This window comes from Zootoca vivipara, chromosome 6, assembly GCF_965207765.1.
Source record: "Zootoca vivipara chromosome 6, rZooViv2.hap1.1, whole genome shotgun sequence".
NCBI classification, from domain to species: Eukaryota; Metazoa; Chordata; class Lepidosauria; order Squamata; family Lacertidae; genus Zootoca; species Zootoca vivipara.
Genome location: NC_142589.1, coordinates 78,659,835 through 78,683,670, shown reverse-complemented (window position 1 = coordinate 78,683,670; position 23,836 = coordinate 78,659,835). Strand labels below are relative to the sequence as shown.

General features: G+C 48.6%; 1 protein-coding gene across 8 annotated transcripts in view; it reads left to right on the top strand.

Moving 5' to 3' along the window:
* RYR1 (ryanodine receptor 1) overlaps positions 1-23,836 on the top strand; it is a 159,318-nt gene that overhangs the window by 97,283 nt on the left and 38,199 nt on the right. For 5 of the 8 annotated variants that reach the window (XM_060275551.2, XM_060275548.2, XM_060275549.2 and 2 more), the window contains exons 49-77: positions 419-509; positions 783-923; positions 1,823-1,986; positions 2,518-2,596; positions 2,718-2,807; positions 3,601-3,741; positions 4,547-4,621; positions 4,742-4,817; positions 4,935-5,058; positions 6,001-6,116; positions 6,782-6,849; positions 8,215-8,336; positions 9,546-9,595; positions 9,885-9,945; positions 10,894-11,132; positions 12,245-12,326; positions 12,581-12,711; positions 12,815-13,129; positions 13,219-13,459; positions 14,727-14,814; positions 14,926-15,018; positions 16,777-16,791; positions 18,601-18,771; positions 19,675-19,734; positions 19,891-20,028; positions 20,686-20,798; positions 21,593-21,689; positions 22,170-22,276; positions 22,997-23,048. In XM_060275551.2, the coding sequence (XP_060131534.2) occupies positions 419-509; positions 783-923; positions 1,823-1,986; positions 2,518-2,596; positions 2,718-2,807; positions 3,601-3,741; positions 4,547-4,621; positions 4,742-4,817; positions 4,935-5,058; positions 6,001-6,116; positions 6,782-6,849; positions 8,215-8,336; positions 9,546-9,595; positions 9,885-9,945; positions 10,894-11,132; positions 12,245-12,326; positions 12,581-12,711; positions 12,815-13,129; positions 13,219-13,459; positions 14,727-14,814; positions 14,926-15,018; positions 16,777-16,791; positions 18,601-18,771; positions 19,675-19,734; positions 19,891-20,028; positions 20,686-20,798; positions 21,593-21,689; positions 22,170-22,276; positions 22,997-23,048 (3,340 nt within the window). The remainder of the gene's footprint in view (positions 1-418; positions 510-782; positions 924-1,822; positions 1,987-2,517; positions 2,597-2,717; positions 2,808-3,600; positions 3,742-4,546; positions 4,622-4,741; positions 4,818-4,934; positions 5,059-6,000; positions 6,117-6,781; positions 6,850-8,214; positions 8,337-9,545; positions 9,596-9,884; positions 9,946-10,893; positions 11,133-12,244; positions 12,327-12,580; positions 12,712-12,814; positions 13,130-13,218; positions 13,460-14,726; positions 14,815-14,925; positions 15,019-16,776; positions 16,792-18,600; positions 18,772-19,674; positions 19,735-19,890; positions 20,029-20,685; positions 20,799-21,592; positions 21,690-22,169; positions 22,277-22,996; positions 23,049-23,836) is intronic. The other 3 variants (XM_060275552.2, XM_060275550.2, XM_060275547.2) reach the window with 1 other exon arrangement.

Genomic DNA, 23,836 nt, shown 5'->3' with positions numbered 1-23,836 from the left:
GCTGGTATATAAAGCTTGGTCTGAGAGTGACTGTTGCTGAAGCAACATCTAAGCTTCACTCTCACTCATTTTTCAAGGTGAGCCCTGTATGGAGCTGTCCAAGGTACTTTTGTCCTGATTTGCCTCTGCTGAGGTCAACGCTCACATCAGGACCTGCTGTGACTATTTCTCTCTCTCTTCGCGTGCTATAGTTCTGTCTCTATATATGCTCTAACAGCATCTGGATCTATATGGCCGTTGTATCTATTTGGCTAGCCACAGCCGATGTTCCTTCTGAGGAAGCTTGGTCCCTCCATACAAATACACTTAAGAGGTTGACCAAGTGTCAGAACCATCATTCCTATAAACCTCCCTACCCCTGCTCCTTAATATTTTTGGTCCCCCAAACACAGAATTTCATTGAGGGTTACTTTTCCAGGTATATTAGGCCCTCCATGCTCCAGCACCTCCTGCGCCGGCTGGTATTTGATGTGCCCATCCTCAATGAGTTTGCAAAGATGTCTCTGAAGGTGAGCAATGCATGTGTGGGGGAGGTGTTGTCATATGGAACACACCAGGCTGTCTGCAGCAGCTTTTGTCACCTGGTGTCCTCCAGGTGTTTTGGACTACAACTCCCATCAGCCCCAGCTAGCATGGCTGTGCTGGTTTGAACCAATGGGACTTGTAGTCTAAAACTTTGGGAGGGCACCAGGTTGGCAAAGGCTGGTCTGGAGGATGAAGGAAATTGTGTTCATGATGGGAAGCTCCTCTCCCTGCTGACTCCTTTTCTCCACCCTGCCCAGCTCCTGACCAATCATTATGAGCGTTGCTGGAAGTACTACTGCCTTCCCACTGGCTGGGCCAACTATGGGGTCACCTCTGAGGAAGAGCTACACCTGACCCGGAAGCTCTTCTGGGGCATTTTTGAGTCTCTGTCCCACAAGGTAAGCAGTTGTACCTACTTTTGATCTTAAGTAGGATCCATTGGGTCAGCCTGGGAATAGAGTGATGTGTGAAGTGTTTTGCAGTAAAATAAGACACAATATAAAATGCAGAAAATTGCACGCCACACCAAGCAAAGCCATTTCTATGATGGTACAATGATTATTAAAGGCAATGCAGGTGGTGCTGTGATCTAAACCACTGAGCCTTTTGGGCTTGCCGATCAGAAGGTCAGTGGTGCGAATCCACACAACGGGGTGAGCTCCTGTTGCTCTGTCCCAGCGCCTGCCTACCTAGCAGTTCGAAAGCACACCAGTGCAAGTAGATAAATAGGTACCGCTGCGGCAGAAAGGTAAACGGTGTTCCTGTGCGCTCTGGTTTCCGCCACTGTGTTCTGTTGCGCCAGAAGCTGTTTAGTCATGCTGGCCACAACTTAGAAAGCTGTCTGTGGACAAACGCTGGCTCCCTCGGCCTGAAAGCGAGATGAGCGCAGCCACCCCATAGTCGCCTTTGCCTGGACTTAACCGTCCAGGGGTCCTTTACCTTTTTTACCTTACAATGATTATTCCATAAAATGACAGGGGGAGCCAGGCCTCAAGCTGTATAAGGCCTTATATACCAATAATAAAATATTTAAAGTGTCTTCCCATGCCCTACTATGTCACCAGCCTTCAGACTGACTGGCTCAAGCATTTAGCCTGCTTGAGTTGGCCTCTGACCTTTGGCTTCCAGCTGATCTGTCTCCCTCTTTCCTGGCTGCCCTTGGCTATGAGTGTCTGTCAGCAGGGGTTACTGCCAAGGGCAACTCAGTTGGGGGTGGGAAATGGCCAGGAATGTGGGTCTTCTTCTTTTCTGTCTGCCACTTCACCCTTACGCTGCTCCTCTCCTTCACGGTGCCCAGAAATTTGACCCTGACCTGTACAAGCTTGCCATGCCCTGCCTGTGTGCCATTGCGGGGGCCCTCCCCCCTGACTACGTGGATGCCAGCTACTCATCCAAGACAGAGAAGAAGGCGTCTGTGGATGCTGAGGGAAACTTTGACCCCAAGCCTGTGGAGACCCTCAAGTGAGTGACGTTTAAGAGCCTCTCCTTCTCAGTGCAGAAGGGCACATGTGGCGTAGTGGTTGGGTTGCTGATTCAAATCCCTGTTTGGCCGCGAAGCTCATGCTAGTCATCATCTCTCAAGTCTAACCTACCTCACAGGGCTGTTGTGAGGAGCAAAATGGGGAGGATGTGCACACCACTTGTAGCTCCTTGAAGGAAAGGCAGGAGATCTGTGGCATAATAAAGATAAATGTAAACGTTAGCAGGCCTGCTGCTGTAATGCCAGTGTGGGGATAGACGAGGCACTTTTAGGGAAAGATTGAGGGGGGGGGAGAGAAGGATTTAGCTTTTCTGCTCCCTGCTAAAAACGCCCTCTAACTCTTTCAGTATTTCCTTCCTCCCCTGGATTTATTCCAGGCTGCAGAATCCAGCGCTGAGAGTGGGCGGGAATGATTAAACATTGCAGGGCCAGGTATGGGCACTGCTCCTGCCTGTCACTTCTCCCCTGTAACTGCCAAGCCTCGCATCTGATGAAAACGTTCTTTCTTGCAGTGTCATCGTTCCTGAGAGGTTGGACTCTTTTATCAACAAGTATGCTGAGTATACCCACGAGAAGTGGGCCTTTGACAAGGTAAGGAGCCTCCAAGTGATCCCCCCCACACACACCTTCCAAGTTCCAGTAAGATGAGGCTCTCTGCCTCCCTCTGCTTGGAAAGAAATGGATATGACACCATTGGATCTCCCACTTGCAGATTCAGAATAACTGGTCGTTTGGGGAGGTGGTCGATGAAGAGGCCAAGACCAACCCCATGCTGCGCCCTTACAAAACTTTCTCGGAAAAGGTAAATATTGTACCCAGTAGAAGCCGGGAAGAACCATTTGACTCCCAAGTCCAGTTGCAAGCTAAAGGCAAATGTCGCAGAATTCTGACGCTTGACAGAATTTCAGACCAAAAGAAAATGCATCTTAAAAATAGGATTTTGGCACTGTCCATCAGACTAAACCTTCTTGGGGGGTGGGGGGGTGGGAAGCATTTTAAAGCAGAAATAATTATTCAGGTAGCAGATGAATATTTTGTATCATTAAAATGTCAGGAATCCTGCTGGTTACAAGATTAGGAATGTTGCAACACTTTCAAATGAAGAGATGAAAATTGGATTTCTTGTTTGCAGATATATTTTTTAACGTATTTGTATTAAAGATTTTCTTGGTTTACAAAAGTATGTGCAATGTTTCTTTTTTTCCAAAGTTACATTTTTTTTTACAGATCAGTTTCATTTGTTGAGACATTGGTGTTACATTAGGAAGAAAAGGGGGAAAGGGGAATGGTGAGTGCGGGTGGAGATTTGACTTAGAAATATTCAGTTGGCTATCAATCACCTTGGTAGAGAGCTCTCCTGTTATGCAGCCAGATTGGACCATAATAGTCTTCTCAGGATGTAATGGGGCACCACAGCTTACCATATTTACTTGAGTCTAATGCGCCATCGAATCTAACGCGCACCTTAATTTTTGCAACCTAATTTGGCCAAAAAAAAGGTGAGCATTAGATTTGAGTAAATGCAGTAATTCTCCGCCATAGTCCTTTCTCTCCATCTCTGTCCAAAATTTAAAACCACATTTCCCTTTCTGTAGGATAAGGAAATTTACCGCTGGCCCATCAAGGAGTCTCTGAAGGCCATGATTGCTTGGGAGTGGACTGTTGAGAAGGCCCGGGAGGGTGAAGAGGAGAAGACCGAGAAGAAAAAGAGCCGCAAGATCTCACAAACAACTCAGGTTTGTCCCGATGTGTCTTAGGAGGAGAAAGAACATCTGGGGGTTGGAACTAAGGGGAAATACTACATGTTTCTTGCCCAGAATGCTTTTTTAAAAAAATGAAAAGTCCATTGGGAGGCCACAATTTTGAGAGGGTTGTGTGGGTTCTTAACCCCCTTTCCTATTTCCCTAGTCAAAATCTCCTCCTTCTCTACTATTTTTGATCCTGAGAGGTTCACCAGGAGGTTTCTTGTCCTTTTGCTATTGCAAAACCCAGCTAACAGGGATTTGTTATGTGCCTTTGTGTATGATGTGTGGTCAGGGAGGGAATAGAAGTGGGAGCTTCAGGGTTCTTCCTTTCTCCGCCCCAGTTCCCCACATGGAGAGCATTCCCTGGTAGAGCAGAGTAAGGAGAAGCTTGAAGCCAGTAAACTTGGTTTCTTTATCCAGCTCTAGGAAGGGATTTCATGCTTGTGCATTAAAAGCAGGAAGATTGGTAGTAGCTTCTCCTGGGCCCTGTTCCCCCCACTTGCTTTGCATGTAGAACATCCCAGATAGATTCAATCCCCAGCAACATATCCACGTAAAGCTAGGAGGGATCTCCAGCTGAAGCCCCAGAGAACTGCTGTAAGTCTGTGTTGACAATGCTGAGCTAGATGGACCAGCCATCTAAGGCAGCTTCCAGCATTCATGTGGGAGAGGGGCATCCAGAAAATTTGACCTAGCGTAAGAGAAAGGAGTCAGGGGTGGAGGCAATGGTGGTGTGGGGGAGACAATGGCATCCAGTGAATGTCAGTGGTCTTTGCTTTAATGTGTTCTTCCTTAGACCTATGACCCCAGCCATGGCTACAACCCCCAGCCCGTTGAGCTGTCTGGAGTGACCCTTTCCAGGGAACTGCAGGTGAGTAAGCAAAAAGCAGAATAGAAAAATTCCTCAATCATCACAACTTACCCAAATATATTATTTCTGCCACTTCGGACCACTTCTTCTCCTCTCCCCACCGCTGGTCTCTCTTCACAGGCCATGGCAGAGCAGCTGGCTGAGAACTACCACAACACCTGGGGGCGCAAGAAGAAGCTGGAACTGGAAGCCAAAGGTGAGCCTCTGCATCTTCTTCTTCTTTTTGCCTTTCCTTTTATTGGGTGCTTTTTTGTCCCCTTTCCCCTGTCCCAGCAGGCTTCATGCCTCCTCTTTCTCTCTTTTTCCCTCCAAGGGGGTGGCACACATCCCCTGCTGGTGCCTTATGATACGCTGACGGCCAAGGAGAAGGCCCGAGACCGAGAAAAGGCCCAGGAGTTGCTCAAATTCCTCCAGCTTAATGGCTATGCAGTGACAAGGTAACCCTGGAAGGAGATGCGGTGGGGTGGGGTGGGGTGGGGTGGGGTGGGTGGGTGTGCGAACTCACGCACACACAAACATGAACACTGATGACATGTTCTGTATAAAAAAGGAAAGAGATGGGGGAACGTACGCTACATGCTGTAGGGCAGGCATCCCCAAACTCGGCCCTCCAGCTTTTTTGGGACTACAATTCCCACCATCCCTGACCACTGGTCCTGTTAGCTAGGGATGATGGGAGTTGTAGTCCCAAAACAGCTGGAGGGCCGAGTTTGGGGATGCCTGCTCTAGGGATAACCACCCTGCTTGTGGGATTTGCGCTAGCTGCCAATCTGCTACTAGGTCAAGTTCAAGGTATTGGTGGTAACATTTAAATCCTATACTTACCAATGTATTATCTGGTTGAAATTATTAAATAACAACAATAATAAAACCATTTAACCAGTTTAGGATTTCACTGCAGACAGTCCCTTTTTGCAACTCATCATAGGGGAGGAGGGTTAGGAAGGATTTCACAGCACCCCTAGCAATATCTGCTTTATTTAGCAAAATTTATATGCTGCTTTGTAATTTTTTGTTTTTTTAAAAAAAAACCCTTAAGTAGTTTACATAAAATGGTCTAAAATATCCATTAAGAAAATAGTGATGGAACAGTGCCAACATTTTTAAAAAAGAAAGCAGAAATATATGCATGCATGCATGCATGCATGCACGCACACACAAACACATTCTGCTTTGCGTCTTTTGAAAACCTGGCTTCTCTAGGGACCCAGGATGTTGTTGTGCTACAACTCCTATCATCTGTAGTGAGAAGGGCCAGCAGTCAGAGATGATGGGAATAGTAATCCAACACATCTGGGGAACCAAGGAGGAGAGAGGCTGCTCAAGAGTACCAGCAAAAACCTGTCTCACTATCTCCGCATTCTGTTTATTTCTCACAGGGGGTTGAAGGACATGGAACTGGACACATCATCCATTGAGAAGCGGTTTGCCTATGGGTTCCTGCAGCAGCTACTGAAGTGGATGGACATCTCTCAGGAGTTTGTCGCTCACCTGGGTAAAGGAGCTGTGAATATGTCTCTCCCCCCCCCCCCGGTAGCTTCCTCCAGAACCCATGAGGAGCTACACACTGACTGCTTTCCCCAGGGGGAAAAAACACTCTTTAATGCTGAATTGCAACAAATGGCAAATCAGGTCTTCTACGGATTGCCATTTGCTCTGACTCAGAGATAAAGAGCACCAGGGCAAAAAACATAAAGCACTTGGACCCGCCCCTAGAAACATGGCACAGACTGAAGTCTGGATGAGCCCTTTGCTGATCCCTGGGCAAAGACCAAACTGTTTTGGAATGCTTCCAACCTGTCCTTGTTTTTGGCTGGGATTCAGCAACATACCACTGAATTCGGGCTGCACAATTAAGACGACCAGTTGCCCTTGCGCAGCAAGCTCACTCTCTCACATCCAGAATAGGATGTCACCTAACCTTGCTGCAAAGGAATCGGGATTAATACTCAATAAATAGCCAGCAGCGTCAAACTACCCTGCGAACTTTGTGCTAACCAGGCAGGATGAATGCTCAGTAAGTCAGCTGCCTGGAAGCCAGCTCCTTTCTCAATTGCTCAGGGGCAGGGACATGTGTGTGTATTTGTTGCATCTGAGTGTGCCTTGTCCCTCCTGCTTCTCAAACCTTGGTGGAACTCACTGGGATTCTTCCTGCTTCAGACGCCGTGGTAAGCAGTGGCCGGGTGGAGAAATCCCCTCATGAACAAGAGATCAAGTTCTTTGCCAAAGTAAGTCAACCTTTCTCTCTTCCTCTTTGCCTTGGTGATGGTTGGGATGGGAAGCGCTATGACTGGGGAGGTTTTCCCTCCCTAAACGGAGCATCAGCTGTACTTAGCGATGTTGGTGAATTCCATTGGAACTGAAAACAGGAGCAGAATTTTTTTGTGATTTGCATGTTTGCCATGTGGGGATGTTTAGGGAAGCAGGAGAGGATATATTATTTTATGATATCCTTCCTAACTTGCATCAGCAAGTTCTATAACTTAGCAGAGTTGTTAAACAATCCCCCTTTTAAATTACACAATGGAAGCGTTCTGGGCCCATAACCCTTTGTGGGGATGTTTAGGGAGGCAGGAGAGGATATATTATATCATATCCTTCCTAACTTGCGTCAGCAAGTTCTATAACTTAGCAGAGTGGTTAAACAATCCCCATTTTAAATTAAACAGCGGTTAGCTAGTTGCAGGCTCGTCTGAGCCTCACTATTTAGGATTCCTGGTACGATCCCTTTTTATATCCCTCCTAAAAGAATAGACACGACCTGCTGGTTAAAGTTAGCAGAAAACTAGTTTACTTACAATCATCCAGTTCACAATAAGATCCCTGAAGGCAGACTTAATTTACAGAACAACATATAACTATGTGAACTATCCCATAAGGGAAATAGTCTCAAGTGACTGCGACTCAACAGTCACTTCTCCTAACTCTTAGGAACACAAAATGGAACAAGAAGAGCAGAACATGGAAGCCGTGTGCTCCTCTGTCCAAGAACAGGCCACACCCACATTCAGTCACATGCAAAGGAAGTCTCCCAGCTCAGGAGGAACTAGCAACTTTTCTCCTGAGTGATACAAAGCATTCCCCAGCATGTGCATTGTAGGAATGTTGTATTTGACTGCAATATGTTTTTACATCCCACACGCCAGAGGTCAGGAACGGAAAGCACAAAAGCGAATACAAATTGTGTCCACTATTGTTTCAATTTAAACCTGCAAAAGTCACATAAATAATCACATTTATTCACTACGTCGTTTTAACGTTTCCCTCTTCATATCGTGGCAGTGAATGGTATAAAAACCAACAATGAAATGACCTTTGTAAAGCAAGTGGATGGACATCTCTCAGGAGTTTGTTTGAAGTGGTCTCATCAGCACAAGTGTTTCTGCTTGCCCGATTGAACAATTCCCATCTCTCCCTCTGCCCCATGCTGTTTTGGGGGTAATTCCAACCACCACCACCACCCCAAACCAGTGGGGAGGAGAGAGGTGAATGCCTCTTTGTCCTCCTAGCAGACGTTCATGAGTTTAAACCTGGCCCAAAATACATCACAAACCTGCACGTCATCTTATTTAATATTTATGCTCCACTTTCAGATCCTGCTGCCCCTCATCAACCAGTACTTCACCAATCACTGCCTCTACTTCTTGTCCACACCGGCCAAAGTCCTAGGCAGTGGGGGCCATGCCTCCAACAAGGAGAAGGAGATGATAACCAGGTGAGTACCTAGGAAACGCCAGAAAGGACTGGATGCTTGTCTGTGTGAGAGAGTGTGCACGAAGGGTTACACCAGGCTTCCTCAACCTTAGCCTTCCAGATGTTTTTGGCCTACAACTCCCATGATCCCTAGCTAGCAGGACCAGTGGTCAAGGATGACGGGAATTGTAGTCTCAAAACATCTGGAGGGCTGAAGTTGAGGAAGTCTGGGTTACACTTTCAAGTTGGATGTCTTAGGTGTGACCCTGAAGAAGCACAAGGTGCAAACGACAAGTGGGGACAAACTTGTGTTTGCAAATATGCTTGTTATACAGATATGCAGTGGTTCGCTGTGAGAAGACGTTCAAACCAAGGTTTGCTAGCCAGTAATGTGTGAAAAATGACTCTTGTTAGAGCTGAGATTAAACTTTTTGCAAATGCAAAGTTTGCCAGAATTGGACTCCTTTTTAAATTTTAAATATTTGCAGATTTCAGCTTTGAAATATAACACTTTGGAGGGTTTTTTTTGTTCTGTTTTGTTTTGAGGAGAGAGGAAGCCTAGTCTACTAACTATAAGGCAATAATAATTTACAAATAGAATTTCTAAATTTGAACATTGTATTTACCCATTAACCCTCAACAGCCTGGATCCAACGGCATCCATGACTGGGAATTTTGTTGAGGGAAAGGGAGAGGAACCATCAAACTGAGAGGATATGAAGTAACATTTTTTGCAAATCAAACTCCTAAGCCCATCCCTCCCAAAATTAATTTCAGGCCACATTTCTTTGTGCACATGTATGTCATATATTTTTCTTGAGACTTGGGAACACCTGTTTTGGGGGGAAAGGTTCCGTGTGAAGCAACTCGGAGAGCTCGTTTGCACTTGTCCCATGCCTAGGAAGCAGGGGTGCAAGCGGTTTTCCATTTGCTCCGTCACTTTCCCAGGGAAAACCAACTCTTTGCAATCTGCAACAAATGGTTATGGTTTTGTGAACAGATGCTTAGCTCTGAATTCTGCCTCTTGCATTCTTCTGCAGGCCGGGCATATGGGTTTTATGTGCATGAATGTAGGAAGGTAGAGGGGGGGCATGTTCACCATCCTCTCCAAGCTGCCTCACCAAGGCTCCAAGGCCCCATCCGCCCACCCCTCTTCCCCATCAATGTGTACTCCTCTTTCCAACAATCTCTTTCATTCTCTCCTTCTACCTCTGTCTTTTCCGCCCTTCAGCCTTTTCTGCAAACTGGCAGCCCTAGTCAGGCACCGGGTCTCTCTCTTTGGTAAGCTACATCCTTCCTCTGCTCCTGTCCTGGGGTGGGCAGGGGGTCTCAGCCTCCTCTCCTCTTCATTTCTCCTCCCTCTTGTTGGCTCAGTGGGTTTTTTTGCACCCACGAGTCTGCTCTCCCTCCTGCATTCTGACTTCCCTCACCATGTGCTACCTTAGCCATGAACAAAGCTGCTGCCCTTCTGCTTCTCCCACCACCTGTGATGCTGTACTTCTCTTGCCTGTGCATCTAGTCCATATTCCTGAACCCAGACCCTAAATCTGGGTCTTCTGTCTCTATCCAGGGACGGATGCTGCTGCTGTGGTTAACTGCCTGCACATCCTTGCCCGCTCTCTGGATGCTAGGTGAGTAATAATCCCAGATAATCCCTCACGTACACACCTGCAGAGAAGACCTATGCAGATGTGTGGCTCACAGAAGGTTGCCTCCCCTCTCTGTTTTGTGTGAATGAATGAATGAATTTAAATACTGTGTATCTGCATTCACCAAAATGTTTTCGGCAGAGTTTGCGCATAGATTCCTCTTGTTATTTTTGTTTCCAATTACGTTCAGTTGTTTATGGTCTATTTTGTGATATTCTTTCCTCTCCTGTTAAATGTTTGATTGGTTATGTTTCTTATGTAACATAAGAACATAATTTAAAAGTATTTATATATACCGTATATATATAAAGATTTTTTAAAACTGCAGCTGCTTTAGATGTTTTTAACTATACCTGTTTTTAGAATGTTTTGAGTGTTTTTTTTAAGAAAGCTTTTAAAAATTGCTTGTGAAGGATGTGTTTGCTGCCCTGGGCTTCCTTGGGAGGGAAGGCAGGATAAACAATAATGATAATACAGTAAATGTAAAAAGTAATAAGTGCGGCAAACAGTGTTGATGGATAAACTGAGGACAGAGGCTGATGGCTTTATTGACGTTTGGCCTTGCTTTGATACATATGTCACACAAAGAGAGCATCATGCAGGTCACCCAGTGAATATGGGCATCTTTGGGAGGACGTACTGCGTTGAGGGGCAAATGGTTCTTTTAGCGTATGATCTAACTATACATTTTTGTGTGCCAGTAAGTTCAAGTGCTTCTTCCTGCGATTGTCTGGCAGTTTGGAAGTGTTGACTACACTGCCTGGTTACAGCTGGGGACACATTTGTGTGGTTTTTTTTGTTATTTACTTATCGTATTATTATTATTTAATAATAAACCCAATTAAACGTTGACATTCTAATGAGGCAGTATGTAGGGCCTCCTCGCTCGTAACTCTGTGCAAATCTGATCTGGGCACCTTGTCCCTGCAGGACAGTGATGAAATCTGGGCCTGAGATTGTGAAGGCCGGCCTGCGCTCTTTCTTTGAAGGGGCCTCGGACGACATTGAGAAGATGGTGGAGAACCTCAAGCTGGGCAAAGTGTCGCAGTCCCGCACCCAGGTCAAGGGCGTGGGCCAGAACATCACCTACACCACCGTGGTCCTGCTGCCGGTGCTCACCTCCATCTTCGAGCACATCGCCCAGCACCAGTTTGGGGATGACGTCATCTGTGAGCAAACGTTTGAGGCAGCAGGGGGGATGAGTGGGTGGAGCTGGGCTTCGAGTCATGAATAGGCATGAATAGGTTTGCTGCTGTTAGCAATGCAACCAGGCCTTGAATGAGCTGCGTAGGCTACACTGATCGCACCAGGGCAAGGATGGTGAATTAGGGATGAGGACAAAATAACAAAATTCCTTCCAGTAGCACCTTAGAGATCAACTAAGTTTGTCATTGGTATGAGCTTTCGTGTGCATGCACACTTCTTCACATGAAAGCTCATACCAATGACAAGCTTAGTTGGTCTCTAAAGTGCTACTGGAAGGAATTTTTAAATTTTGTTTCAACTACCGGTACGTCAGACCAACACAGCTACCTACCTGTAATTAGGGATGAGGAATAAATTTGGTTCGCTCTGCAGTTCAACGGAAACCTAGCTGTTTTGCGCTCCTCAAAACAATACACGAAACCAAAACATGACTATCCTTTGAAATTTGCACTGCTTCAAATTTTGTGAAGCGGCTTCCCAACCAATTATCATGTGCCCAAATACGTATATGAGGGGAAAGCACGCACAAAGATCCATGTATTGGTGGAAATAACATACAAAAGAAGAAGCATTTTATTAGCGGGGAAGTTTTAGAAAAAAGAATGCACAGAGCCGAATGGCATAGAAAACTGCATATATTAGGAGAAACCAGCAGTAATAAAGACTTGGGGAAATAACAATAGTTGCAAACTGTTGGGGAAATGTGCTTCATTGAAAACTGAGAAATTGAAAAGGTCAGGTTTGACCATCCCTAGTGCAAATGAAGCCTAGTTGTTGTTGTTTTTTTAAAAAAATACTTTATTGAATTGCAGTAACAAAAACCAAACAATATCACAAGCAAAAAAAGAAAAATAACAAATTTCATAAAAGAGAAAACAAAATAAAATAAAAAGAACACACCCAAAAATACATGAAAAGGGGCCTGGTGGTCTTGGCCGAACCCCAGGATACATCCGAAGCGATGATGTTGGAGAAACAAGAGCTTCATATCTCTGACAACAGAGAACTGTATGAAGGAGAAGCCGTATGAATCTGGTCCTGAAACCAACACCCATTTTTCTGTGTGTCCTCACAGTGGATGACGTGCAGGTGTCCTGCTACCGAACTCTATGCAGCATCTATTCCTTGGGCACTACCAAAAACCCTTATGTGGAGAGGTGAGTGCATTGTCATGGGAATCTTGAAGCAAGGGGTCTGTGCGCAATTGGGGGAGTGGGGGCGCTACTTATGCCAAGAGGAGGTAGAGCTCACCACCAAAGTTCACACAATCTGGGTAGGTGGGTGGGGGGAACATAATTTGGAACCCAAATCACCCATTGTGGGATGAACATGGCTTTGCAGTGGAAACAAAGAGCACCTTTCACTTTCAGTGCCTCTCACTTCTCCTTGTCTGTCTCCTCCAACTCTGCAGGCAGCGTCCGCAACTTGGTGAATGCTTGGCACGGCTGGCAGCAGCAATGCCCGTGGCCTTCCTGGAGCCTCATATCAACGAATACAACCCCTTCTCCGTTTACACTACCAAATCACCCAGGGAGCGAGCAAGTGAGTGGCTCTTTCCACCTGTCTTTTGTTGAATGTGTGGGTCGTTTTGCACCTCCTCTGTTCCCAATCCAGGGGTTTCATGCCCTCTCCTTTGCATCCCCAGTCCTAGGCCTTCCAAACCGCGTGGAGGAGATGTGCCCAGACATCCCTGTCCTGGACAAGCTGATGAAGGATATCAGCGGGCTGGCGGAGTCAGGGGCCCGCTACACCGAGATGCCCCATGTGATTGAGGTCACCCTGCCGATGCTCTGCAACTACTTGCCCCGCTGGTGGGAGCGGGGCCCTGAAACCAACCCCCAGGGGCCCTGGTGCACGGATGTGACCTCCGACCAACTCAACACCTTGCTGGGCAACATCCTGAAGATAATTGTCAACAACCTGGGCATCGATGAAGCTTCCTGGATGAAGCGGTTGGCAGGTACAGAGGGTCAGAGAACAGGGAGGATGTGGGATTTGAGGCACCTTTTCTCTTCTGAAGCCCCCTCTTCCTAATTCTTTCCCACATAGTCTTCGCTCAGCCCATCGTCAGCAAGGCCAAGCCGGAGCTGCTCCGCTCCCATTTCATTCCAACCATGGAGAAGCTGAAGAAGCGCTCCGGGAAAGTGGTGGCCGAGGAGGACCAGCTGCGGCTGGAGGCGAAGACTGAGTCAGAGGATGCCGAGCTGCTGATCAGGGACGAGTTCTCTGTGCTCTGCCGCGATCTCTATGCCCTATACCCGCTGCTCATCCGCTACGTTGACAACAGCAGGTACTTCGGATTTTGCACAGGGTGTTAACGCTTGCATGCAACACAGGTTTACAACAGAGGTGGGGAACCTTGGGCCTAGGGGCAAAATGTGGCCTCCAGGTCTCCCTCCCTCTCCCTCTCCCTTTCCCTTTCCCTCTCCCTCTAGCCTTCTCCCCAGGCCACACTCCCTCTTCCCGGGCTTCACCCCTCACCACCCTGCTCCACACATCCCTGGGTCCTTGAAATTTACTGCTGTGTTGTTTGAACATCAGTCTAGTCCTCACATAAATTCCGCTAGGTTAAATAATAATAATAATAATAATAATAATAATAATAATAATAATAATAATAATACCTTTATTGTCAATGTACAACCTGTGTACAATGAAATTAACCGAGCCCCCCCCCCCAACACTCAATCTCATTGCACTCTGTGTGCTTGTCGCACAACACACCAACCCCAAAAGTCAGTTGCACTAACAGCCTAATAGCCCACGGATAGAAACTGTTTTTAGCCTGTTGGTATGACTGATTATACTTCTATATCTCCTGCCCGAGGGTAGAAGATTAAAGAGGTGTTGGCCGGGGTGTGAATCATCCCTGAGAATTTTTCTCGCTCTCCTAAGGCATCAATCTCTTGCGATGTCATCTAGCGAGCTCAGGGGACAGCCCATGGCATCATGTGCTGTGTTCACCACCCTCTGTAAAGACTTTCTGTCTGTGACTGTCATGCCAATGTACCACACTGTGATACAATATGAGAGGACACTTTCTATTGTGGATAGGTAGAAGGAGGCCATCAATTGTCACACCAACGGTCAGGTACCAGGTTGGGTAGATGAGAACCACAAGTTCACAGGCAGGAACGTAGTCAAAGATGGGCACCAGGGCAAGCAGCCTGTGCTGTTGCTCCATATCACAGTTGTTACTCAGACTGAACAGCATGGCTTGGAGCAAGCGAGTTGGCAAGTCTCCTGTTGGTTCCTCCAATCACAGTTCCAGCTCTGGCCACCACAGGGGGTGGCACTGCAGCACAACAGAGATTGAGCGAATAATGTCTTGGTCTGTCTGAGAAGCGCTCCAGTGGTGCAAGGAGTAAGATGCCTGGTGTTTCTGCCAGAGTCCCTCTTTCAAATACCACACTTGCAAGCTGCAAGCAGACTTCCCTTCCAAATGTTTATCTCTAGATAACTGCACCATCTAGCGATGACTTGCATTGCCGATTGTCCAGTTACAGGGATGGGAGAAAAGGGGGAGATAATCTAATAGCATACCTTAAATTATGCAGGGCCAACTGGTTGACAGAACCGAACTCGGATGCCGAGGAGCTGTTCCGGATGGTCGGGGAGGTGTTCATTTACTGGTCCAAGTCACACGTGAGTCGCCTTTTCGGCAGAGGGGGTGGTGGTTGCGTGGGTGCTGATGGAGACGCGTGAGAGCATCTCCCACAAAATGTGGCTCATCTGTTCTTCCTTCCCATGCCCCAGAACTTCAAACGGGAAGAGCAGAACTTCGTAGTGCAGAACGAAATTAACAACATGTCCTTCCTGACAGCCGACAGCAAGAGCAAAATGTCCAAGGTGAGAGGAGGGCCGGGGTGTGGAAGAGGGGTGCTTGCCACCAGGGATGGAGGGTCTCCCCCTGCCTGGAACCAGGCTATCACCCCGAAAGGGGAGTCTAGACAAACCTTTGAACCAACAACCTTTGGGTTCTGTTTCGACCGAATGTCCCTGATTGGCTGCCCTAGTGTAGTCGACAAGGGAAGTCCCCATCACAGCCATGAGATTATTAGATGCCCTTAGGCAAACCCTTATTGCTCAGTCCCAGTCCCACCTCCCCCTAACATGCCAGTAATCATGCCTGCCTGCCTTGCAGGGCTCTTTGTGTGGATTTGTGGGGTAATCTGTGTGAGCCAGTTAGGACGAAAAAGACCTGTGCAAATGATTTTTATGTTGTGAACTGCCCTGTGATCTTCGGATGAAGGGCAGTATACAAATTTAATAAATAATGGTGATAATAGTTGAACAACATTATTAAAACTGTCTTTTCTTTTCCTTTGTGGGGTACCTACTGCATGTTGAAGTGGACCTCCCCACACACACACTCCTCAGCCAGATGCATCTCATCACCATCACCATCACCACCCCATCTCCAGCTGCGCCACAAGCTGCCACAAGCTGCCTCTGAGAGGGCCTGCCCCCAAGGGCGTACCCACCACGGGGCAAGTTAGGGCAGCTGCCCTACTCTAGAAGCAGGGCTGGTGGGCAGAGGCGGAGCACAGCCCGACGGAGCGCGAGTTCGCCATTCCCGCCGCGCCGCGCCGCACCCTCCCTCCAGCTCCCCGGCGCGCCCTCTGGCAAGGCCAAGCGCGGCGGGGAACCAGAGAGCGCGGCGGGCGGGAACGCTGAACTCGCGCTCCGCTGGGCTGGGCTCTGCCTCCGCCCACCAGCCCTGCTTCTAGGGAGGGGCACAGCCCGGCGGAGCGCGAGTTCGCCGTTCCCGCCCGCCGCGCTGCGCCATCCCTCCAGCTCCCCGTCGCGCCCTCTGGCAAGGCCAAGCGCGGCGGGGAACCAGAGAGCGCGGCGCGGCGGGTGGGAACGCTGAACTCGCGCCCCGCTGGGCTGGGCTCCGCCTCCGAACACCAGCCCTGCTTCTAGGGAGGGGCACAGCCCGGCGGAGCGCGAGTTCGCCGTTCCCGCCCACTTTGTGGCCCCTCCCCTTCCGTGCCTTGGCCCCTCCCCTTGCCCCCCACTAGTTTTGATCCTGGGTACGCCCATGCCTGCCCCCCACCCTTTAAACTTGGCTGCCACCTAAGATCTTGCTCTTTGAACCATCAGTCATGTGCTTCCTCGCCCACCCCACGCTTGCACAATTCAGTTCTTATCTCTTTGCAGCATGCAGGAAGCCTGGGCCAAAGGAGCAGCTTTTGTGGTGGAGATCTAGGAGGGCGGGGTAGGCTGGGGTAAAGTGGGGAGGGGGAGAGAGGACACCATGGGTTGATGAAGGACATCGTGGTATTGTGGGGGGGGGGGCGTCAGACCTGCCTGCATGCTTTCCTTCCTCTTGTGAACAGGGAAAACTAGAAACCTGGTTCTCTTCTTTTGGGGGAAAACAAAAACACAAAAGAGTGGGAAGATTCCATGACAGCCAAATTCTGCCCAAGGCTCGGTCCTGGGCCTCTTCCTGTACACAGCAGCTTTCTCACTCTTCAGATTGCTCCCTGAATTCTTTGCCGGGTATTTGTGTGAGAGGGAGGGGAGTTTCCCACTTCGTCTAACCTTCTCTTTCTCCTCTTCTGTCTTGTCTCCCTCTTCTCCCCTCGCCTGTGTTGTGTTTAGTCTGGAGAAGGCCAGGTTAGCGAAATAACGGACGTTCCGCCACCCCTTTTGTTGTTGTCGTCGTCGGGGGGGGGGGGGTTGGGTGGTGTTGGGATCCTGTGGAGCCAGCATGGTGCAGTGCGCATCTCTGCCGCAACCCTCCCCTCCCTCCTCCTGGGAGAGAGCCATCTCGATATAAACAGGGGTGCCGGGAGAGAGGGAAGGGCTTGCGGCTGCATGGAGGATGGCAAGAACGCAGTGGCTTTCTGTGGCTGTGGCAGCAACGCATCATGCATCCGATGGGTTGGCACTGACGAGCCACCAAGTGCCCTCCGTTGGCGGAACCAAGGTCCCATCATGCCCTTGGACAAGGCACCATATTTCCGGGGGGGGGGGGGCACCCCTGCTTCCGGAGTCACATCATTCGTCTCCCTGGCCAGACTGTCCTAAAGCCTCTGACCTCAAGTGGCACCTTGCTAAAAAAAAAAAAAAAACTCCATTTGCTCTTCTTCCTTCTTCCTCTCCCAGCATGCATTGGGTCATGCACAGATCCCCGTCCCCTAACCTGGACCCATGTACTCCGAGGTTTCCCCTATTTGCCATCTCTCTTCCCCTCCCCTACCTTCTGGATCCTGGATCCCATAAACCAGTTGTTGTGACATCCTTTGCAACCACGTGGGAGGGAGGGAAGGAGCGAGGGGGTGCCCGCGACGCCACACGTGGCAGATTATGTGTCTTGGCTGCCAATGGTGCTGTGTGTCTCTGTGTGCAGTTATGTGTAGAGGTTAGAAAGGCTCTTTTGCACAGCGGAATGTAGGAGGGCAAAGGCACGGTGGGGAAGGAGACAAGGGTGTCTCGGTTCACTTTACCTTTCCAGGGGTGGGGATGGCGGCTGCTCCATTTCATGCAAGTTCAATCCTTCTCCCCCCTCATCTCCAGCCCTGCCTGCCTTCATCAGTGAGATTCCAAAATCTGTCTCCTGCTTTCTAGGCCATCTTTGCCTTATACACCTGAGACCAGCCTTCCCCAGCCTTTTGGACTGCAGCTCCCATCATCCCTGTTCTGGGGCTGATGGGAGTTGTAGTCCAAAACATCTGAAGGGCACGAGGTTTGGGAAAGTTGTGTGTGACCCAGTCGCTTGCACAGTTCTCTTCTGGTACTGCTTAGATCCCTTCAAAGCCCTCCCACCGAGCCTCTTCTCCCTCCTGTGCGCCTCCTTCTCATCCCCATAAGGCTGATTCGTACAGGACGTTTTCCGTACATGAGGATGGCTCTCATGTAGGGTGAAAACCATGTGCATTGCTGCTTCTGAAGTCACCCGGTGTGAGCATTTTCTTTTATTTCGTCTCCAGTTTATGGATCAAGAAGCCGGTGCATGCTTGCGGGTTTTTGATCCATGCACTCCTGGCAGAACACCTCAGAAGTAGTATCAATGGACGTATTTTTCTTAACCCCCCCCCCCGTGTTTGAAGATTCCATGTAATAAAGACCTTCCTACATTTGGAGCAGACCTCAAAGGACGTCTACCCCCGTGGAGTGCCTTTGTGCGAGGAACAACGTTGGCTATTGCTAAAGGTTCTTCTTCCTCTTCTCTTCTTGTGAAGGAAAACACTTGCCCGTCATTCTCCCACGGGAGGAGCCTTTAGACTGCCATCCACGAAAGACCCCACCTCCCACCCCGCGCCCCAAACCTCACTGAATCCTCAGAGCGGCGCTTGGCCGTTAAGCTTTTGCCCAGCTGATCTCTTGGCATGCCGTAGGATAGCCCGAGTGGCCGGTCCCCCTGCCACAACTCCCTGCACAGTAATAACTCCCCTTGTCTCCCTCTCCTAACCTTCCTCCCAGTCGGGTGGCTCGGACCAGGAGCGGACCAAGAAGAAGAGGCGAGGGGACCGCTATTCTGTGCAGACATCGCTCATTGTGGCCACCCTCAAGAAGATGCTCCCCATCGGCCTGAACATGTGCTCCCCCACAGACCAGGAGCTGATAAACTTGGCCAAGATACGCTATGCCCTGGTGAGAAGGTTGGGGGGAGCGGGAATAATTCTCTGCCTCTTTCACACAGGGAGGTTTGGAAGTGGGGGTTCCAGATCTCCCAACACTAATGGGGCCAATGGTCAGCTTTCTTGCCACTGCTGGGGGAAGGGGAGTTAGAATACTAAATAATAATAATAATAAAATACGAGTATATTAGTTTCCAAATTGCATCCCGCCCTTCATCCCAAAGGAACCCAGGGTGGCAAACAGCAAAAATATTTTTTAAAGTACAATTTAAAATTGAATAAAAACATACAGTGGTACCTCTGGTTATGAACGCTTCTAGTTACGAATGCTTCAGTTACGAGCTCCACTAACCCAGAAGCAGCTGGTCCTGGTTGCGAACTTTTGCCCCAGGATGCGAACGGAAATCCGGAACGAATTAAGTCCGTAACCAGAGGTACCACTGTACTTGAAAACATCAAAAAACATTCAGACACATTTAGAACATCAAGGAACATTTAAAAACAATCACATACCCTCACAGGTATTAATTTCATGGTTGCCGTGGCCAGTATTTCTCAGCCATTAAATGCCTGGGTAAGCAGGAATGTTTTTAACTTCCTTCTGTATTGAGGGAGGCAGGTGCATTTCACCTTGGGCAGCTTTCCACAGACACGGAGCCACCACCGAGAAGGCTCTGTCTCGGGTCAGTGCCAACCAGGCAGCAGGCAAGAATAACCCTCTTATTTGGATGAAAGGTTGGATATAAATGTAGTCATTAATAATAATAGTAGTAGTAGTAGTAGTAGTAGTACAATAATATAGTACCATAAGCATGTGTGCACAGTACAGACCATTGGTACTTGTTGCCAAATAATATCAGGCATGACTGTTGCCACTCTCGTTTGCTCCTCTTTCGTTCTTTCAATCTATCTACAGAAAGACACTGATGAGGAGGTACGTGAATTCCTCAACAACAACCTGCACCTCCAGGGCAAGGTGAGTGTCACAAGGATGCTTGAGGAATGAGATCTTTGCAAGTTCAAAGTACACCTCCCAGACTAGTGAGGGAGCTAGTCAGGCCTCCTTACCCTGAATGAGGGGCACCTGTCTTTCTCAACTGCAGTGACTCCCATCTTTTTCTTCCCCTTGCAGTGTGAGAACTCCTCTTCCATGCGCTGGCAGATGGCCCTTTACAAGGAGATGTCTGGCAAAGCCGAGGACAGCAACAATCCGGAGAAGATTGTCAAACGGGTTCAGGAGGTTTCGGCTGTGCTCTACCACTTGGAGCAGGTACAGGCAGATAAATCTGGCAAGCTGGGTTTAGCAGGCAGAAGAATCTGAGCAACTGTTAAGTGGCTCACCTTGGTAAGGGCCTTCAACTTTTAACGGGTTGCCATCACTTCTGCTGTTCTGTTAGACAGAGAGCTCCCTACAGAGGAATTCATAAAACATCTACAGCTTGAAAGAATAGCTGCACAAAACAGTTCAGTTCCCTTTGGGGCTCTCTAGTTAACTCTAGTGCACTTGGAATTGCCTCCTCAGATCTGACATGGGTGGAACAGGAGTATAGATAGCTGCCTCACTCTGAATCTATCCAGCTCGGGGAAACATCTACACTGACCTGCAGTGGCTGTCCCAGGTTTCAAGCATGGGACCTCCCGAGCCTTACCTGGAGATGCCCAGAGATTGAAGCTGGGACCTTCTGCAGGCAGTGTAGGTGTTCCGCCGCTGAGCTACAGCTCCTGTGCCCTGGTAGACACCTTCAAACGATTTTCTGTCCTGAAGCCTCTAGTCACCTTCATGAGATCCCTCAGAGACAAGGGATCAGAGGGAGGAAGCATGCTGGAAAAGGGGAGAGGAAGCCAGGTCGGGAAAAGTAGGTGGGAAATGATTGGAAGAGTCTCCCAGCCCTCCAACCCCAGTGAGATTTGTACCCCCCGCCCCCAGACAGAGCATCCTTACAAGTCAAAGAAGGCCGTGTGGCACAAGCTGCTTTCCAAGCAACGGCGGCGTGCCGTGGTGGCCTGCTTCCGCATGACGCCCCTCTACAACCTGCCCAGGTGAGTTGAGGTGATCAGGGGAGGTTTTGAGCTCCAGCTTGTTGAGTTGTATTTGGCTTGATCCGTGCAAACCCTCTGGCATCCCAGCTGTGGGTCCAGGAGGTTTCTGTGACCACGCAGGCACTTAATTGCACTTAATTGCTGGGACCGCTAGCTGGCTCTGCCACGGGGTGGGGAGGGAAATATTTATTCATTCCTTAAGATTTATATGCCGCTGCATTGCAATAAAACCTTAAAGTGGTTTGCAAAAAGAGGAGGACGATGACATCACCAGTAAAAGAAAAACAATTGAAAACAGCCCTTTGAAACATTAAAAAATAATTATTATAATCAACGATAAGCTGAAAACCCACATAGAATCATAGAGTTGGAAAAGATCACAAGGGTCAATGTGGGGCTCGAACCCATGGCCCCAAGGTTGAGAGTCTCATTCTCTACTGACTGAGCTATCCCATGTCAGCATTCTACATGCCTGGATAGGCTTGCCTAAACAAAAAATGTTTTTAGCGGGCACTGAAAGGAGTACAGTGAAAGTTCCTGCCTGACGTCAATAGGCAGGGAGTTCTAAAGTGTGGGGACTGCCACATCAAAAGATCGATTTCTTACAAATGTGGGAGCGGTGTTACGAGGCACCTGTAGCAGCACCTGTTCCCCAGATTAAAGTAGTCAAGGGGGCATATATGCGGTAAAATGATCTTGCAAGCATGGTACCCCACTCCTGTGCACCTCTTCACTACGTGAAGCAGGCAGGGCAGAGCTGGGCTAATGGCTGACCTGCCCCATCTGCTTTCCAGGCACCGGGCTTGCAACATGTACTTGGAGAGCTACAAGCTGTCCTGGATCCTTACCGAAGAGCACCCCTTTGAAGACAGGATGATTGACGATCTGTCTGTGAGTCCTGGGGAAAGAATGGGAACCAAATGCTATGTACAGCCTAAAGTTCTAGCACTAAATGGAAAGCTGGATGCCGTGTGTGTGTGCGCGCGCGTGCGCGCGTGCACACACACGCAGGGGGCATGTACCACTTTGCTGTGGTGGAAGTCCTCTATACGCCTGACTCATTGGCAGCAAAGAGCAGTGGTCTGGCTTCGGTTTAATAGCAGGAATGACAAGAAGAGACATCACATTGGGTCTAGAATCCCCTTCCTGGGAGGGAGAATAAGAGAGTTGCTGAGCTGGGTGTGGAATGAGCCACTGAGTTTTCTAGTCCTCCCATATTTCCAACCGATGTATATATAAAGCACACCAGGTGCTATGCCCTGGGGGCTTCCCTTTTCTGTCGTCTCCCAGGAAGAGGCTTTTCTGGACAGCTGCCCCATGCTAACCTCTAACACTGTTTTCCTTTTGTTCTTGCTGGGGGATGGGATGTAGAAACCAGGGGAGGAGGAGGAAGAAGAAGAGGAGGAGGCAGAAAAGAAACCGGATCCTTTGCATCAGCTCATCCTGCATTTTAGCAGGACAGCGCTGACCGAGAAGAGGTGAGTTGCAGGCAGGGTGCAAGTGTGGGATCGGAGCCAGGTTGGACTTTTTAGCTGGGCACGGGATAAAGAGGCTAGGGACATTGGAAGCCACCTTGGATTGAGCCAGAACATTAAGAACATCAGAAGAGCCTGCTGGATCAGGCCAATGGCCCATCTAGTCCAGCATCCTGTTCTCATAGCGGCCAACTAAATGCCTGTCAGCAGCTGGCAAACAGGACCCAAGACAGCAGCCCTCTCCTTTTCTGTGGCTTCCAGCAACTGGTATTCAGAAGCATTACTGCCCCCATCTGTGGATGCAGAGCATAGCTATCGTAGCTAGGAGTCATTGATACCTCCCTCCACACACACACGAAACCGGCTCTCTCTCCACCATACCCAGTCAGAATGGTTCTTTAGAATTTGGAATTACAGAAATAATGCCTCTGTCCGAACAAGAGCAAATATGTTGCATGGAAACAAGTTTGTCGAAAGGTGGACAGTTTAATTATGCTGTGGGGGCCATGTTCATTATTTTCCTTAGTTTATCATGTGAGTCAAATCTTTGAATTATGATTTTGGATTTGTAACTGTGAGGTGCTCTTCTCTGTCTGCAATTTTGTTGTTGTTGTTGTTGTTAAAAAGCACAATAAAATAAACAAAAATACAGGGAACAAGAGCATAGTTATGGAGAGGCCGGTTTCAGCACATAGAACCTGAGCCTCCTCTGTTTTGTTTCAGCAAACTGGACGAAGACTATCTGTATATGGCGTATGCTGACATCATGGCAAAGGTGAGAGACAGGCCACTATGCCCTGGGTCACCATTTTCAGCCATTTTAATTTGTTTTTTCTCCAAAAGAAAAAAGGAAGGAAGGAAGGAAGGAAGGAAGGAAGGAAGGAAGGAAGGAAGGAAGGAAGGAAGGAAGGAAGGAAGGAAGGAAGGAAGATGTAATGCATGATCGTTCCCAGACCACAGCCACACCATTCAGTTAAAGCACTATTACACCACTTTAAACAGCCAAAATTCCTGGAAGAATTCTGGGAGCTGTGGTTTGCCGAGGGTCACAGAACTGCAATTCCCATAGTTCCCTGGAAAGAGGTTGATGGTTAAATCTGCCTGGGAATTGTACCTCTGTAAGGGGAATAGGAGTTTCCAACACCCTTAATAAACTACAATTCCCAGGATTCTTTGGGGGGAAGCCATGACTGTCGAAAATGGTATGCTTTAATTGTATGGCACATTAGTGGCCTCAGAAGGATGACTGAAGCTTGCCGTGCTCTTGCCACTCCTTTTTATTGATCCTACTCCTGTGCCTTTAACATGTAATCTGGCATGCAGAAAATGTGGGAGAAAATGTAAGAGCACTTGCTGGCTAGGACTGATGTGAGTTGTGGCCCAAAACATTTGGAGGGCACTGGGTTGGGGAAGGTTGCTGTGCTAGTATCAGAAAAGCCGACAAGTTACTCAGAGATGACTTTTGCCAAGTCCCCCTGTGGACAAATGCAAGTTAGTGAGCTATGTTTGCCTCTCTTAAGAGGCTCACAGCAGCTGGCTGGGGGGGGGGGCAACAGGTTTATT